General features: G+C 50.1%; 1 protein-coding gene across 2 annotated transcripts in view; it reads left to right on the forward strand.

The window, feature by feature from the left end:
- The window catches only part of ptpn20 (protein tyrosine phosphatase non-receptor type 20), a 364,145-nt gene that overhangs the window by 148,780 nt on the left and 199,140 nt on the right, over nucleotides 1–16,225 (forward strand). For both annotated transcript variants that reach the window (XM_038782830.1, XM_038782831.1), the window contains 5 exons: nucleotides 2,404–2,478; nucleotides 4,017–4,191; nucleotides 7,322–7,472; nucleotides 11,365–11,503; nucleotides 14,556–14,708. In XM_038782830.1, the coding sequence (XP_038638758.1) occupies nucleotides 2,404–2,478; nucleotides 4,017–4,191; nucleotides 7,322–7,472; nucleotides 11,365–11,503; nucleotides 14,556–14,708 (693 nt within the window). The remainder of the gene's footprint in view (nucleotides 1–2,403; nucleotides 2,479–4,016; nucleotides 4,192–7,321; nucleotides 7,473–11,364; nucleotides 11,504–14,555; nucleotides 14,709–16,225) is intronic.

Raw genomic sequence — 16,225 nt, forward strand, 5'->3', positions numbered from 1 at the left:
TGCACATTCTCCCCGTGTCTGCGTGGGTTTCGCCCCCACAACCCAAAAATGTGCAGAGTAGGTGGATTGGCCATGCTAAATTGCCCCTTAATTGGAAAAAATAATTGGCTAATCTAAATTTATAAAAAAAAAAAGAAGAAGCAGTTGTTCATCAGCAGCACAGCAGAACGTGTCGGATAGGCCGTAAAATCACGTTCCCGCAAGTGCTCAAGGGAGCAGCGCCCTGAGAGATTTCCATCTCAGAATCACAGAACTGTTCCAGCGCAGAAGGAGGCCATTCGGCCCATCGTGTCTGCACCGGCTCTCCAAACGAGCATCGTGACGTACTGCCATTCCCCTGCCTTTTCCCCGTACTCCTGCGCATTGTTTCTATTCAAATAACCATCCAACGCCCCTCTTGATCGCCTCGATTGAACCTGCCTCATTTCAGACCCAAACTGGTTGGGTGAATACGTTTATTCTTTTGCTCCTTTTGTAAATCACTTCACATCTGTGCCCTCTGGTTCATCAATCCTTTTTCTCCCTGTCTACCCTGTCCAGCCCCCTCATGATTTTGAAGACCTAACCTACATTTAATTCTGCGTCAGCTGCGCCTCGTGCCTCTGAGTCCCGAGCCCCGGGCCAGGAACAGAGCACCAAAGAGAAAATCGACGTTGACGGTCACCGGCGTTGTGCTGAGGGAGTGCTGCACTGCCGGAGGCACTGTCTCTCCGATGAGATGTTGACTTGCAGCCATCTCGGCCCTCTCAGGTGGTCACGTACTATTTTGAAGAAGAGATGGGGACGATTCCTTGGTGTCCTGGCTGATACTTATTCCTCAATCTCCATCACAAAAACAGATTGATCATCGTCACAGTGCCGTCACACAGTGCTTCTTGCATTACAACAATGATTACACTTCAAAAGTACTTCATTAGTTGTAAAACAATCTGTGATCAGCCGGCAGTGGTGAGAAGTGCGGTGTATCTGAGGTAGTGCAGAAGGGGATACGCATCAAGGTCTCTCAGTGGTATAGGGATACCGGGGGACAATTCTACAAATTCACAAACATGAAATGTGTGCAACTCCAGTGTCGAGGTTAGAAGAGGCCCAGATTTCAGTTTCAGAAAGTGGCCTGTTAAGGGCCTCTTCCCTCCGCACTGACATTCTACCAGCGGCAGGTGGGTCATCCGCCACATGAGGAGACCGCCTGGTAAACCCTGGCAGCCACCTTGTCGGCTCAGGGCTGGAGGAGCTCTCCTAATCGTGTGCGTTTTGGCCTCCAGAGGTGCTCCGAGACGACAGTAGCTGCCCTGTTCTCACCGGCCATCACTCCCACCTCCTCCCCACTCCATGCTGAAGCCTGCCTGACTGCCCCTGTCGACTATCAATTCTTTGCTGTTAAAATAGCATCGATCGCAGAGACTCACAGTTGAGTGCAGTCCCAGCAGTGGCCACCATGCCTGATGGCGCTGCTGAGACGGAAGAGCCACTGGCCCTCTGATTGGGCGGCAGCTCTTGGAGGCTGGCCCTCATCCCTTAAAGGGATAGGAGTGCTGATGGGCACCTCATTAGCTGCTAGATTGTCAGACAATCCATCCAGTACTTAGGGCAGCACGGTAGCATGGTGGTTAGCATAAATGCTTCACAGCTCCAGGGTCCCAGGTTCGATTCCCGGCTGGGTTACTGTCTGTGTGGAGTGGAGTGGAGTCTGCACGTCCTCCCCGTGTGTGCGTGGGTTTCCTCCGGGTGCTCCGGTTTCCTCCCACAGTCCAAAGATGTGCTGGTTAGGTGGATTGGCCATGCTAAATTGCCCGTAGTGTCCTAAAAAGTAAGGTTGGGGGGGGGGGGGTTTGTTGGGTTACGGGTATAGGGTGGATGCGTGGGCTTGAGTAGGGTAATCATTGCTCGGCAAAACATCGAGGGCCGAAGGGCCTGTTCTGTGCTGTACTGTTCTATGTCTACTCGCTCAAATGGCTTTCCGGCCTGTTATCAGGGCTTCCTCCGCGCTGACCAAATCCAGGCCACTGTGTCAGTGCTTGCGTCACATTAAAAGTCAAGTACATTCTTTGCGATAGCTCAGTGTCTGAAACTCTAAAACAATGATCGGCTTGTCAGAATCTGAGCAGATTTGTTGTTATGAGGCAAACGCTGCCTTGCGTGTTGCTGTAGCTCGACTTCGCATTGTTGAAGGACCCCAAATCCCAGGTCTCTAATGCGCTGCCTGAAGGGGTGGCGAAAGCAGGTTTGCTGGTAACTTTCAAAAGGGAATAGGTTGCGTATTCAATAAGAAAACGCTTGAAGGGCTCTGGGAAAAGAGTGGTCGGACTAAATCTTGAAAAGAGCTAACAGGGGGATGACGGGCCGAGTCGCCTCTTTCTGACATATACGATTCTATGATATGTTTCCTGTTCTCTTTGGCAGCGATATATGGGACCAGAGTTCATTAAAGTGGCCGGGGACCCTGCGATGCCTTTAGAGTTACCTGGCTCCATTGTGGTGAGCATTGCAGTTTGCTGTGTGATCTTTTTTTATGTTTGTAAATTATTGGTGCACTGTGCTCATCAAGATAAACGGGGGAATGACAATGATCTGGCAGCACTGTTGGTTGGAGTAATGCACCGCATCCCTGGCTCTGCAGCTCATGTTCAATTACCCCGGGGACGAGCCTGTAAGCCACATTCAGAAGCTGTCAGCCTCGACAGATGCCCACGCACTGACAGCAGTGCTCTCTTCCCTGATTAAAAGGTAAATGGCCTCGTACATTAGAGATAACTGGTTAAGTGCACTTCAAGCGATGCACACTGATGGGGTCACTCCGGTGTTCTTCCAGCAGAACCGCTTCTGGCATTACTTAGGACTTATCCCTGCGCTAAGGGGAAACACTTCAAGCTCTCTTACGGCAATTGGGTTAAATTATTTTGAAGCTTGTTGCTTCCCAGGCAGCGAATCCAAGTCCCCGGCCTACAGTCAGGTCTCAACAAGACCTTCTGCTGTGGAAGAGTCGACCGTGTCACTTTCCAGCCCGGTGGGAAGGGTCGACTCGAAACTCCGTTTCCTCCCCCTGCAGACGCCACGAAGCCAGCTGAGTTTACCCAGCATTCACATCTTTTGGTTTCGGATTCCAGCATCCGCCATATTTGGCTGATTTTATTGTCGAATAGGGGACTGGGGAAAAAATATAGGAGGATTTCAAATCCTTGAAAACAACAAATTAAAACTCAGAATACAGTGCCTGACGTTCGATGTGGTGCCGCAATTGGACAACACTTGCTGCGCAATCCCGAGTGTGTGAAGGATCACATGGAGAACCCATTTAAGATTATAAATTGGCCTAACAATCAGGCTCGCTTCTGCTTGCTAGAAGCTACAAATATTCATATGCAGGCACCCATCCTCTGCAGGGGAAAGGAACATGTTGAATTAAACAAAAGCGTGGTTACCGGGAGCACGCTCCATAGGGGCTGGTTTAGCACAGTGGGTTAAACTGCTGGCTTGTAATGCAGAACGATGCCAGCAGCGCGGGTTCAATTCCCGTACCAGCCTCCCCGAACAGGCGCCGGAATGTGGCGACTAGGGGCTTTTCACAGTAACTTCATTGAAGCCTACTTGTGACAATAAGTGATTATTATTATTATGGCAGTGCCTCGACCAATCACGGCTGACTTGCCAGTTAATCAACACCTTTTTCTCATGCAGTGTACACTGTTGCTTCCTTTGAAATTTGCTATTCTTGTGTCTGTCCAGATGCGTGCCAGAGAAAAAGCTTTGACACGTGTCTCTTTTCTCAGCAAAATTAATATTTTTGTGACACCATTAACATCAACATTTCAATATTGCCCTGTTTAATAATGTTTATTTGGCAACCTGGGTAGAAGGCCAGGGTCTCTATTTTCCATTTGGGACACCAGGGGACTTTGCAATTAGATTGGAAAACATCTGCGGTGTTCCGTGACGCGCCCCTTTCCGTCTTGATGTGACCACGGGTTATCACCAGCTGGTGACCTTGCTCGGGTAACAGTTCCTGTTCTTTCCAGAGCAAGAAAGGAAAAGTGCACTTATCACAACGAGAGCTCAGTGTTATCCTACCAAACGGACAGTGTTTGGAGGTGAAATGCGACGTGAAGACTAAGGGCGGTGACGTATTTGACATGGTCGTGGCCTACACCAACCTCGTGGAGCACTTCTACTTTGGCCTTGCTTATCTGAAAGGTGAGTTTGCAGTAAATACCTACCCATCATCAAAATGTCCTCTGTCCCAGTTCTTAGCGGTTTCTGAAGCACTGCCAAGAATAGACAACTGGAGAATTGCAAGTTTTGCAATTTTGCAATGAACAGGCTGGTCATCAACCAGCCTGTCCACCCTTAGGCCTATTCAGGTGCTCAGCTAGTCAATTAAGGGCCTGTTCTGCCCCCCCCCCCCCCCCCACTCTTCCCCAATACCTGTCTTTTCCAGTCAGGGTGGTGAGTGACTTGGAGGGGAACCTCCAGGTGGTGGGGTTCCCAGGTATCTGCTGCCCTTGTCCTTCTAGATGGTAGAGGTCGGTGGATGGAAGGTGCTGCCTAAGGAACCTTGGTGAGTTGCTGCAGTGCATCTTGCAGAGGGTACACACGGCTGCCTCTGTCCACCGGTTGTGGAGGGAGTGAATGTTTGTGGAAGGGGTGCCAATCAAGCGGGGCTGCTTTGTCCTGGATGAAGTTGAGCTTCTTGAGTGTTGTTGGAGCTGCACTCATCCAGGCAAGTGGAGAGTATTCCATCACACTCCTGACTTGTGCCTTGTAGATGGTGGACAGGCGTTTGGGGGGGGGGGGGGGGGGAGGTGATGTCAGGGAGTGAGTTACTCGCTGTAGGATTCCTAGCCTTTGACCTTCCCTGGGAGCCACAGTATTAATGTCGCTAGTCCAAATCGGTTTCTGATCAACGATAACCCCCAGGATGGAGGGTAGTCAAGTGGCTGGGGGAGTAGTCAGTGTACTTGTAGGATACGGCACTAGTCAGCTTGAGGTATATACTGGTGGTCAGGAGTTAGATGGTTGTGGTGGGTAGCTGCTGGAGATAATAGTTCAAGATGTGGGGTTGGTCAAGGTTTGGGGGTCGGCAGGGTCGGGAGGGTAGTCAGGTGACTGGGAAGGGGGGGATCAGGGGAATCCAATGGGAAGTCAGGTGACCGATTAAAGTTATCAAGGGGTTAGACGTGGTTTTACTCCTATTTTATCTATTCTGTTAAGTGAGTTGGAACCATCCAAAGTCACCGAGAAGTTTTGGAACTTTTGGTGTGGGACAATTTCCCAATGGGGGTTGAATGTTCCTGAACAATTCCCATGCAGTCCTTACGTGTGGACTTCCGAGGGGTATCCCAGCGCACCTTCTGCGGTACCTCCTGGGTACGCCCATCCGGAGAACGGCAGATGGTCTTCCTTCGTGGGACGGCTTGCAGTCCCAGCAGCGGCCATTAATGAGTTCTGGAAGCGTGAGCAATACGCCTCCCACAGCCACCATCTATCTGGGCCTCAGCCCACTTTCTGACCATTCTCCTGGACGGCTGCCGATCTGCTGGCAGAATGCTCTGTAATGGGTACAGAATTCCAACCCCCCCCCCCCCCCCCCCCCTCTCCAACAGCCCCTGCCCCACACACCACCTCCTCTGATCTAGGCCGATTAAGACGGGACCGATTTCAAAAGCCCCAAACATCTTTACCGAGCCTTTTTCAGGCCGGGTTTTTGTAACACTTTGTGACAACTGCTTTGAGCCGATCGAACAGTCTGGCACAAGTCCAATAAGAAAATTAAATTTCATGGCTGGCAGGGGACATCTGGGGGAAATTGTGATAGTAAAGCTGCCCTACCATGTCCTCCAGATGGTGTGCTAGAACCCTCCCCTCTATGATTTTCCGCTAATTAGAAGTGCAGGTCTTTTGGAGAGGGTGGCGGCGGCAAGGTCAGGCATGAATTGTCAGAACTCAGGTGAAGATTATAAAATTCCAAAGTCATTTTGTAACGTGTATTTACACACCTGAAGTTGACAGGAGTACTTCATTAATCTGAATCATGGAGCCTCTCTTCAGTCGTTTTAGATTAAGTGCTCACGTCCTGGAGTGGGACATGAAAACACAACCTTCTTATTCTGATGTGACCTTCCGGGTCTACCACCTCGTTGGTGGGATGGGCAAGCCAATCAAAACACTGTAGATATCAACGGGACTAGAAGATCCCACCGGTGGCCAATGGCGAGTCACAGTTGGGGGGGGGGGAGGGAGGGGTATTCCCATCTTTGTGTGTTTGGCTCAGTATCACACCAACCTCTGCACCTACTCTCTGTGCCACTAGGGGTGCTCCATTCTGCTTTCCCTGTTAACGTATTTCGAGGGCTGGATTCTCCCGAAATGGGACGATGTCCCCGCGCCGGCGTAAAATCGCTGGAGTTTTACTCTGAAGATTCCTGGGAACAAGTACAGCTAATCCACAGCCCTGCAGGGGGCTAGCAGTGACCTGGAGTGATTCACTCAGCTTTAGCTGCGGATATGGGGCCCCCACCTCCAGCGGCCGTGCCGAGCGCCATGGCGGACTCGGACTGCGGAGGCAGACACAGAAATTAGAGCCCTCCGATTAGCCGCGTGCCCGAGGATCTGACCGTGCGGATCTCAACCCGGCCACCTAGAAGCCCCCCCCCCCCCCCCCAGTGTCCGATTCCCCCCGCCTACCACCAGGGCGACCGCGGACTGAGTCTGCAGCTGCCACGCGAGCATCCTGCCGGCAATTGCAGGTCAGCTCCACGCCGTCGGGAACTCGGCTGGTCGGGAGCGGAGGATCGCTGGGCGGGCCTCTGTCAATGGGACCCTGCCGCTCGGCGTACTCCGCGATCACACCGATTCTCGGGTCCCGGAGAATCGCCAGACCAGAGCCGGGCCCGATTTCGGTGTGAAATTGAATTCTCCGCCCCCATGCTGAACGCTATTTCGGCACGGGACTGCGGAGAATCCAGCCCTTAAACTATTTACCTTTTGATCTCCTTACCTATCAGATTTTTCACGGCATCTCTCAGTCTCTCCTCTTTCTGCCTCTCCTGCTTATCTAACTGCACTCGATCTATCCATCTCTCTCATTCATGCCACCTATCTCATCTCCTTATTTTTCCCTCTTTCTCCCACCTCTCTTGCCCTATCTATTGGTCTATCCATGAATCTGAAAATACGGGTGAAAATTTAGCCCAAGAGTCAAGGCTGAATGAACTGTAAACTGGATTGTGTTAAGGTGACTCTACCAGCCAGACCATTACTACTTGCATGACCATCTATTTGATTCTAATCAGTGAGACATTGACCCCTTCCTGTTATTTTACAGATAAGCAATTTTGCTTTCTTGACCATTTTACTAAGCTGTACAAGGTGGCACCTAATGGATGGAAGGATCAGCCCAAAAAGAAACCAACAATTGTCAACTTTACACTGTTCCTACGGATAAAGTTCTTCGTTGAGAACTTTAGTTTAATTCAGTAAGTAACCACTAAATCTTCATTAGTCGGTGGCAACAGAATGGCCGGTAATTGTTCACTCTTTGCAAACCCTGGCTAGTGTATCTGGCATATCTAGACAACAGGGTACACTTTGTTCTGTAACAAGGGTGTTCTTCGCCTTCTTGAACCACGAGGCTTGTCCATTGCACCACCAATGTCAGGGGTGATCTTATAAAATTGTGCTACTGGCGGCGTCCCCTGTGCCCTTCATTAATCAGCGAGGGAATTGAGGGTTATGGGGATAAGGCGGGAAATTGGAGTTGAAGATTGATGTACCATCAATTGAACGCGAGACGAGTTGCTGTACAAAAGTATGGCTTTAATCAGCTAAATGTTAGCCCTGCGGTCGACTACAGTAGAAGGACGACTGCCGGGAGTACTGGGTATTTATAAACCCCATCCTGGAGGCGGGGTTAACTCAGCCTCTTGACCAATCGGGGAGCCGTCACATGACTGGTCTCAACCAATCAGTCAAGAGGCACATGGCCGACCAGGGCCAATGGTAAGCCGGTGTTCTGCACCAATGGCAGGCAGCTATGCTAATCATACCACCACAAAGATTATCACATCAGATCAGTCATGATCTCATTGAATGGCACAGCAGGCTCGAATGGCCTACTTTTGCTCCTGTGTCTTATGGTCTCATGGCAGTGGTGGGCAACCTAGGCTAGTGATTTGGCCGCATGGCTGTGGCCCACTTCATCTCAGTGGGCCACAGGATTGGTATCAGGCTCCTTCACTAACCGTGACCCCATGAATAAGATTAAATACAGTTAAATAACGCCGAATATTTCATAAAGAGTTATAGAAACTGCTTAATTATTTATGTATTAATGGAACCGTCATCAACTTCAAATGATAAAAGCAAAATAAATATTTACACTTTGGACGCAGAGGGAGCGCACGGCTCTCACAGTCAATGTTGTGAGCAATCAGCACGCTCCTCACTGCACGCGCCCTTTACATAGAATTGAAAGTGCAGAAGGAGGCCATTCGGCCCATCGAGTCTGCACCGGCTCTTGGAAAGAGCATCCTACCCAAGGTCAACACCTCCACCCTATCCCCATAACCCAGTAACCCCACCCAACACTAAGGGCAATTTTGAACACTAAAGGCAATTTAGCGTGGCCAATCCACCTAACCCGCACATCTTTGGACTGTGGGAGGAAACCGGAGCACCCGGAGGAAACCCACGCGCACACACGGGGAGGATGTGCAGACTCCGCACAGACAGTGACCCAAGCCGGGAATCGAACCTGGGACCCTGGAGCTGTGAAGCGATTGTGCTATCCACAATGCTACCGTGCTGCCCTAGTGTGAAGTGTGAATCACTTCAGTCATACCGATAGGAAAAAAAGCAACATGCATGGAATTCTGAGGAATGCGGCAACCCTGCGCATGGACAGTGGTCAACAAAATGCCTTGTGGGTCGCATGTGGTCCTTGGCCCGCAGGTTGGTCATCACTGACCTATAGTCTTATGATGTTCTGTCCATTTTAACATGGGAAAGAACATTGTACCTGGGTCCCCCACCCCTCGTCCCACCCAGAAGATAAAACTGTGTTAGACATTCAGCCTGAACCTCGGGGGGCAATCCTCAAACCTCCAGAGGATACCTGCAATGTTGTCACCCGTATCTGAACTCTACCTGAACGAATGCTTTTCCATAGAGGGTTTTCATAGCAATGTACAAACTCCTTGGGGAGGGGGCACTAGAGATTTGAAACTTAAAACTTTCTAAGCCTAAGTGGGGGATGATTCTATTCAACCATCTCTCAACCAAAATTGGATTACACCCCTGACATCATTCGCTGGTGGTTTTGGCGGCTGGTTTAGCTCTGTTGGCTTGACAGCTGGGGTGTCGGAAGACCCGGGAATCCAGGAGGAGAAAGAAGCAGACGTTCTGGCCTTTGCTTCCCTGGTAGCCCGGAGACGGATACTATTGGCTTGGAGGGACTCAAAGCCCCCGAAGTCGGAGACCTGGCTATCGGACATGGCTAGCTTTCTCTGTTGGGAGAAAATCAAGTTCGCCCTGAGAGGGTCACTGTTAGGGTTCGCCCGGAGGTGGCAACCGTTCGTCGACTTCTTCGCGGAAAATTAATCGTCAGCAGAAGGGGAGGGGGGGGGGGTTGGTTTAGCTTAGAGTAGGTGGTTAATAAGGTGGGACCTGTAAGGGAGGGAGACAGCTTTTGCACTGTGTTTATTGTTTCATGTACATTGTTTATTGTGTTGTTATAATACCTGTGGTGAATGTAACATGGTAATTCACACTATATCTTTGTAAGCGCAGTAGCGTTATCTGACCACTAGGGGGAGTAGCTCTGGGAATGCTCAGGAACTTGTACAGGGCTCCACCCTTGGCTCCGCCCATGACTCCTCCCCCTAGTGCTGCTGTATAGATACCCTTGTCCAGAGTCAGCCTGCAGTTCACTGAGAGTTCATCAACGGGTAACAGGCTGGCTCTGTAGTAAGTAGATTAAAGCCTATATTCATATCGGAAACACGTGTCTGGTGAATTGATGGTTCCATCAATACCAAAAAAACACCTCAATAAAATGTTTATTAAAAAAAAAGACACAAGTTTGGGAGCTCTGATATTGGCACGTCTTCCATTCTTGCCGGCCCGATACTCCACAAGTCCGGTGGTAGTGGTGGCTCTGAGAGTCTGGGGGTAGTGGAGGAGAAATAAGAGAGTGGAGGGAGCATCGGTTTGGACCCCGATTTATAATAACCATCGGTTTGTACCGGGTTGGCTGGATGGTGGGTTCCGGAGTTGGCAAAGGGCAGGAATTAGAAGGATGGGGAACCTATTTATACACGGGAGCTTTCCCAGCTTGAAAGCCTTGGAGGCTAAATCTGAATTGCCAGCAGGGAATGGTTTTAGGTATTTGCAGGTGTGAAACTTCCTGAGAAAGCAGGTTCCGACCTTCCCGCTGCTGCCTCCATGGGGGATAAAGGACAGAGTAGTCATCAGTACCTGGGTGGGAGAGGGGAAGGTATCAGATATTTACCAGGAACTTTTGGATGCGGAGGAAACTCCGGTGGACATGCTTAAGGGCAAGTGGTAGGACGAGCAAGGAAGAGAGATAGAGGCGGGTCTGTGGGTGGATGACCTTAGCAGGTTTAATACATCCTCATCATGTGCCAGGCTTAGCCTGATACAATTCAGGGTTGTCCACCAGGCACACATGACAGCGGCCCGGATGAGCAGGTTTTTTGGGGTAGAGGACAGGTGTGCGAGGTGCCCGGGAAGCCCAGCAAATCATGTCCACGTGCCTTGGGCATGCCCGAAGCTTAGAGGGTTTTGGCAGGATTTTGCTAAGGTTATGTCCACTGATGGTGCCGAATCCGGAGGTGGTGATCTTTGGAGTGTCGGAAGAGCCGGGAGTTCAGGGGGGCGAAACAGGCCGATGTCTTGCCCTTTGCCTCCCTGGTAGCCCAGAGACGGATCTTATTAATGTGGAGGGACTCGAAGCTCCCGAGTGCAGAGACCTGGGTTAGTGACATGGCTGGGTTTCTCAGTCTGGAGAAAATAAAGTTCGCCTTAAGAGGGTCAATGGGTGGGTTCTCCCGGAAGTGGCAGCCGTTCGTCGACTTTCTCGGGGAAAATTAAAATGGCAGCAGAAGCAGAATTCCAAAGGGTGGGGTTGGGGGGGCTGGATTGTTGTTTTATTGTTGTGGGGTGTGAAGATTGTGATGGGGGTGGAAATGTTTATTATACCATGTTTATATCGTTGTTATTGTTATTATTATAAAAACTTGCAAATACCCTCATAAAAATATTTCCAAAAAAAATTCCAGCTCGTCTGCTTGACGGGCCCCCAGAGTGTGAACAATGTCCGGATTTTATTGCTGCATGTTTGCCTTTTAGGCACAGTCTCACCCGCCATCAATATTATCTGCAACTGAGGAAAGATATCCTTGAAGAGCGATTGTATTGCAGCGATGAGACGGCCCTGCTGCTTGCCTCCCTGGCACTCCAGGCTGAATATGGAGATTACATCGCAGAGGTGAGTGTGCGGCCAGCAAGCCAACAATATTAATCAATTTTAATTTGTGCTGTGAGCTCCTGAACTCAATTATACCTCCGCAAATGCTGAGAGTGGAGAGAAAAAGCCTCACAAGTGGCACTTTGGCAGGCCCATTTTTGATGCTCTTTGTCCCAATGTGACGACAACCTATGGCTAAGTGAAGCTGTAAATACAGGCAGTGGCCTATTAAGTAGCAGATCTGCTTTAAGCCGTCGCACACGAAGGGGAGATATGTCACAGGTGGTCCTCGGCTCTTTTTATGAGTCCTGTTGCCAATTCATCAACGCGAATATTCCCCCCGCCAGCATATCGTGGTTACAGTGTGTGCTGTCCACAGGATGCCTTGCAGCAAGCTGTCAAGGCTACTTTGACAGCACATCCCAAACCAGCAACTTCAATTAGCTGCAAGAACAAGGGCAGGAAGTGTACGGGATCACCGCCACATTCCTCTCTCAATCGTCCAGCACCCTGACTTCAACAAATATCTCCACTCCACCATCAGCCCTGGGTCAAAATCATGCCGCCCTCTACCCAACCACATGAACTGCAGCAATTAAGAAGACTTACTGCCCACCTTCTCAAGGGCAATTAGGGATGGTCAGCGAGCAACAGCTCTGCCAGCACCCCTCACATCCTGAGACATTAAACATACTGGGGTTGTATTCCCATTGTGGCCACTCCCACTCTGTCGGGAAATCCGCGGGCTCGAATGGGCTGATGGCGAAAGGAAGATCCCGCAAACAGAGAATCCAGCCCGTGACATGCAAACGCATGAGCATCATTAAAAGTCATCTTGGTGATCGGACTTCAATTCATTTTGTATCCAAGAGTGACGGCCTCTTCCTCTCTTTCCCTTTTTCTGGCACTTGCTCTGCTGGAGTTATCATAGAATTTACAGTGCAGAAGGAGACCATTCGGCCCATCGAGTCTGCACCGGCTCCTGGAAAGAGCACCCTACCCAAGGTTAACACCTCCACCCTATCCCCATAACCCAGTAACCCCACCCAACACTAAGGGCAATTTTGGACACTAAGGGCAATTTATTTTGTCCAATCCACCTAACTTGCACATCTTCGGACTGTGGGAGGAAACCGGAGCACCCGGAGGAAACCCACGCACACACGGGGAGGATGTGCAGACTCCGCACAGACAGTGACCCAAGCCGGAATCGAACCTGGGACCCTGGAGCTGTGAAGCTGTGCTGCCCTAGTGTAAAATTACAGCGGCAAACACTGCTCCTTGTGCTAGCATTCAGCTCTGTGCCATTCGAAATAAAGTATGTTGAAGCCACATAACTACAATGCACGTTTGTGCGAAGTAAAAATCTATGTAAACCTCGATTATCCTATTTGATGTCTACTTAAGCTCGGCTGAGCTCAGTATCATTACTCTTCGGCACAGAGCGAATTACAGCCAAAGCATTTACTGTATAATATTCCCATTCTGTTTCCAGATGGTTTGGATTAATCAATGCTCTCAGCTTCCATGAGGTTTCTTAAAGCTGTCGAGTCAGATGTTCTTCGGGTTTCCGCATGAATTGTGCTCAGTATGGATTCGCTATTTTACATCACTGAAATTGGCCTTGCAAAATCCCTTGTAGGATGGAATGTTAATGTATAAGCGATCTGAAAACGATACCTGCCCCAATATCCCCGATTATGTTGGGGTACAACTTTTTGCCAAAGAGACCAGTTTATGACCTAATGTGGCATCAAGGAGCCCCAGCAAAACTAGAGGCAGTCAGGGGAAAGCTGTCCATTAGTAGGAGTCATACCCGGCACAAAGGAAGATGGTTGTGGTGGTTGGAGGTCAATCATCTCAGCTCCAGGGCATCACTGCAGGAGTTCCTCAGGGTAGTGTCCTCGGCCCTTCCTTCTATTGTAAGGTCAGAAGTAGGATGATTGCGCAATGTTCAGCACCATTTGCTACTCCTCAGATATTAAAGCAGTTCATATCCAAATGCAGAAAGACCTGGACAATATCAAGGCTCGGCTGACAAGCTGCAAACAGCATTTGAGTTACAAAAATGCCAGCTCCAACAAGAGCAAATATGACCGTCCTTGATATTCAATGACATTATCATTGCTGAATCCCCAACTATCAATATCCTGGTAGTTAACATTAACCAGAAACTGAACTGGACTAGCCATACAAACATTGTGTTTAAGAGTAGGTCTCAGGCTGGGAATCCTACTGTGAGTAACTCACCTCCTGACTCCCCAAAGTCTGTCCACCACAGGGTGCAAGTCAGGAGTGTGATGGAACACTCTCCCCTTGCCTGGGTGAGTGCAGCTCCATTAACACTCAAGAAACTCAACACCATCCAGGACAAAGCAGCCCCGTTTGATTGGCACCCCATTCACCAACATTCACTCTCTCCAGCACCGATGCACAGTACCATCTACAAGATGCACTGCAGGAACTCACCAAGACTCCTTAGACAGCACCTTCCAAACCCACATCGACAAGGACAAGGGCAGCAGGTACCTGGGAACCCCACCACCTGGAGGTCCCCCTCCAAGTCACTCACCATCCCGACTTGGATAAAAATAGGCCGTTCCTTCACTCTCGCTGGGTCAAAACCCTGAAACTCCCTCCCTAACAGCACTGTGGATGTACCTACACCACATGGGCTGCAGTGGCTCAGAAGGCTGCTCACCACCACCTTCTCAAGGGCAATCAGCGGCGGGCAACAAATGCTGATCCAGCCAGCCACGCCCACATCCCATAAAGGCATTAAAAAAATGGAAATAACGAAAGGTGGGCAACTGACTTGTTTGGTCGCAAGTTTGGCTCAACATTGACTTTTAGAATGAATGGGTGACGCTCGGAGCCAGCGCATGTGAAAGCTGCGGGCTTGGAATCCCCCCTGAGGCTCCTCTCGATCTCACTTTGGAATTTTGGCAGGAATCCCGGAGAAATAACTCGGCAGGAATATGCGGCGCTCTGCGGAAATGATTGTGTCTGAGGGGGTTCTCTCTGCACAAGCTGCGTGGGTCTGATAACGGTAAATGTGTTGTGTTTTAAAAAGGTGCACGGCAAGAATTACTACCGCGTGGAGCATTACATCCCTCCCAGTGTGATGGAGAAAATGGCTTTGACTTGTATAAAGGAGGAGCTGCGCAGACTTCATTCCACTTACTTTGACTTGTGTGAAGAAGAGGCTGAGATGGAATATCTGAAGGTACAGCGCGCGCACCTCTCCTTTTGCTTCAGACTCTTTGACGAGAAATGATTTGTTCAGATGGCAGTACTGAATGAATGCCAAATATCGCATTCTTCACTTTTGCTTAATTAAAAGAAGAGTTCACCCAATTAAGGTTATTAGGCTTAAATCGTGGACTGAGGAATCTGTTCGGTGTTTGTCTGCGATTATCACCTTAATTTGGTCGAGCCTTTGGATTTCCAACGCATAAGAACGTAAGAACTGAGAGAAGGAGTGGGCCATTCAGCCCCTCGAGCCAAAGATGTGCAGGTTAGGTGGTTTGGCCATGCTAAATTGCCCCTGGTGTCCAAAAAGGTTAGGTGGGGTTACTGGGTTATGGGGATAGGATGGAGGTGTGGGCTTAAGTGAGGTGCTCGTTCGAAGGGCCGGTGCAGACTCGATGGGCCGAATGGCCTCCTTCTGCACTGTAAATTCTATGATTCTGTGAATACGATCATGGCTGATCTCCTCTCGGCCTCAACTCCAATTTCCTGCTCGCTCTCCATAACCCTTCCAATTACTAATTACAAATCTGTCTAACTCCTCCTTAAATTTACTCAATGTCCCAGCATCCACTGCACTCTGGGGTAGTGAATTCCTCGGATTCGCGACCCTTTGAGAGACGTGATTTCTCCTCATCTTTGTTTTAAATCTGCTACTCCTGATCCTGAAATTTTAGGGCTGGATTCTCCCATAATGGGACTGTGTCCTCACAGCGGCGTAAAAAGGCTGGAGTTTTACTCTGAAGTTTCCTGTGAAAATGTTGAGCTAAGTCAATGCACTGCAGGGGCCCAGCAGGGACCTGGAGTAATTCACGCTGCTTTAGCTGAGAATATGGGCCCCCGCACTTCCGGTTTTGAGTCCACGCACGCGCACGGCGGCGGCGGTGCCGAGAGCCAGGGCGGAATCGGACCGTGGAGGCAGACATAATAATCAGATTAGATCTCCCCCCCCCCGATCAGCCGCGCACCCGAGGATCTGACTGCACAGATCTGTCCCCCGGCCGCCTCTAAGGCCCCCCCCCCCCAATGGTGTCCGATCCCCCCCACCCCCCACCAGGGCGGCCACGCAAGCATCCCAACCGGCAATACCAGGTTAGTCCCACGCCATCGGGAACTCGGCCGGTCGGGAGCGGAGGATCGCTGGGTGGGCCTCTGTCAATGGGACCCCATCCGCGCGGAGTACTCCGCGATCAGGCCGATTCTCGAATCCCGGAGAATTGCCAGACCCAATTTGGCGTGAAATTGGATTCTCCGCGCCAAACGCGATTTTGCCGTGGGGTAGCGGAGACTCCAGCCCGTGACCTCTCGTTCAAGATTGCCCTACACGAGGAAGCATCTGCTTGATGTCCATTTTGTCAATACCTTGTATTATCTTCTATGCCTCAATTAGATCTCTCATTTCGCTAAACTCGAGAGAGTAAGGGACTAAACTGCTCAATCCCTCTTCGTAAGACAAACCCTCATCACTGGAATCAATCCAGTGAACCTGATTCC

This window comes from Scyliorhinus canicula, chromosome 22, assembly GCF_902713615.1.
Source record: "Scyliorhinus canicula chromosome 22, sScyCan1.1, whole genome shotgun sequence".
Classification (NCBI taxonomy): Eukaryota; Metazoa; Chordata; class Chondrichthyes; order Carcharhiniformes; family Scyliorhinidae; genus Scyliorhinus; species Scyliorhinus canicula.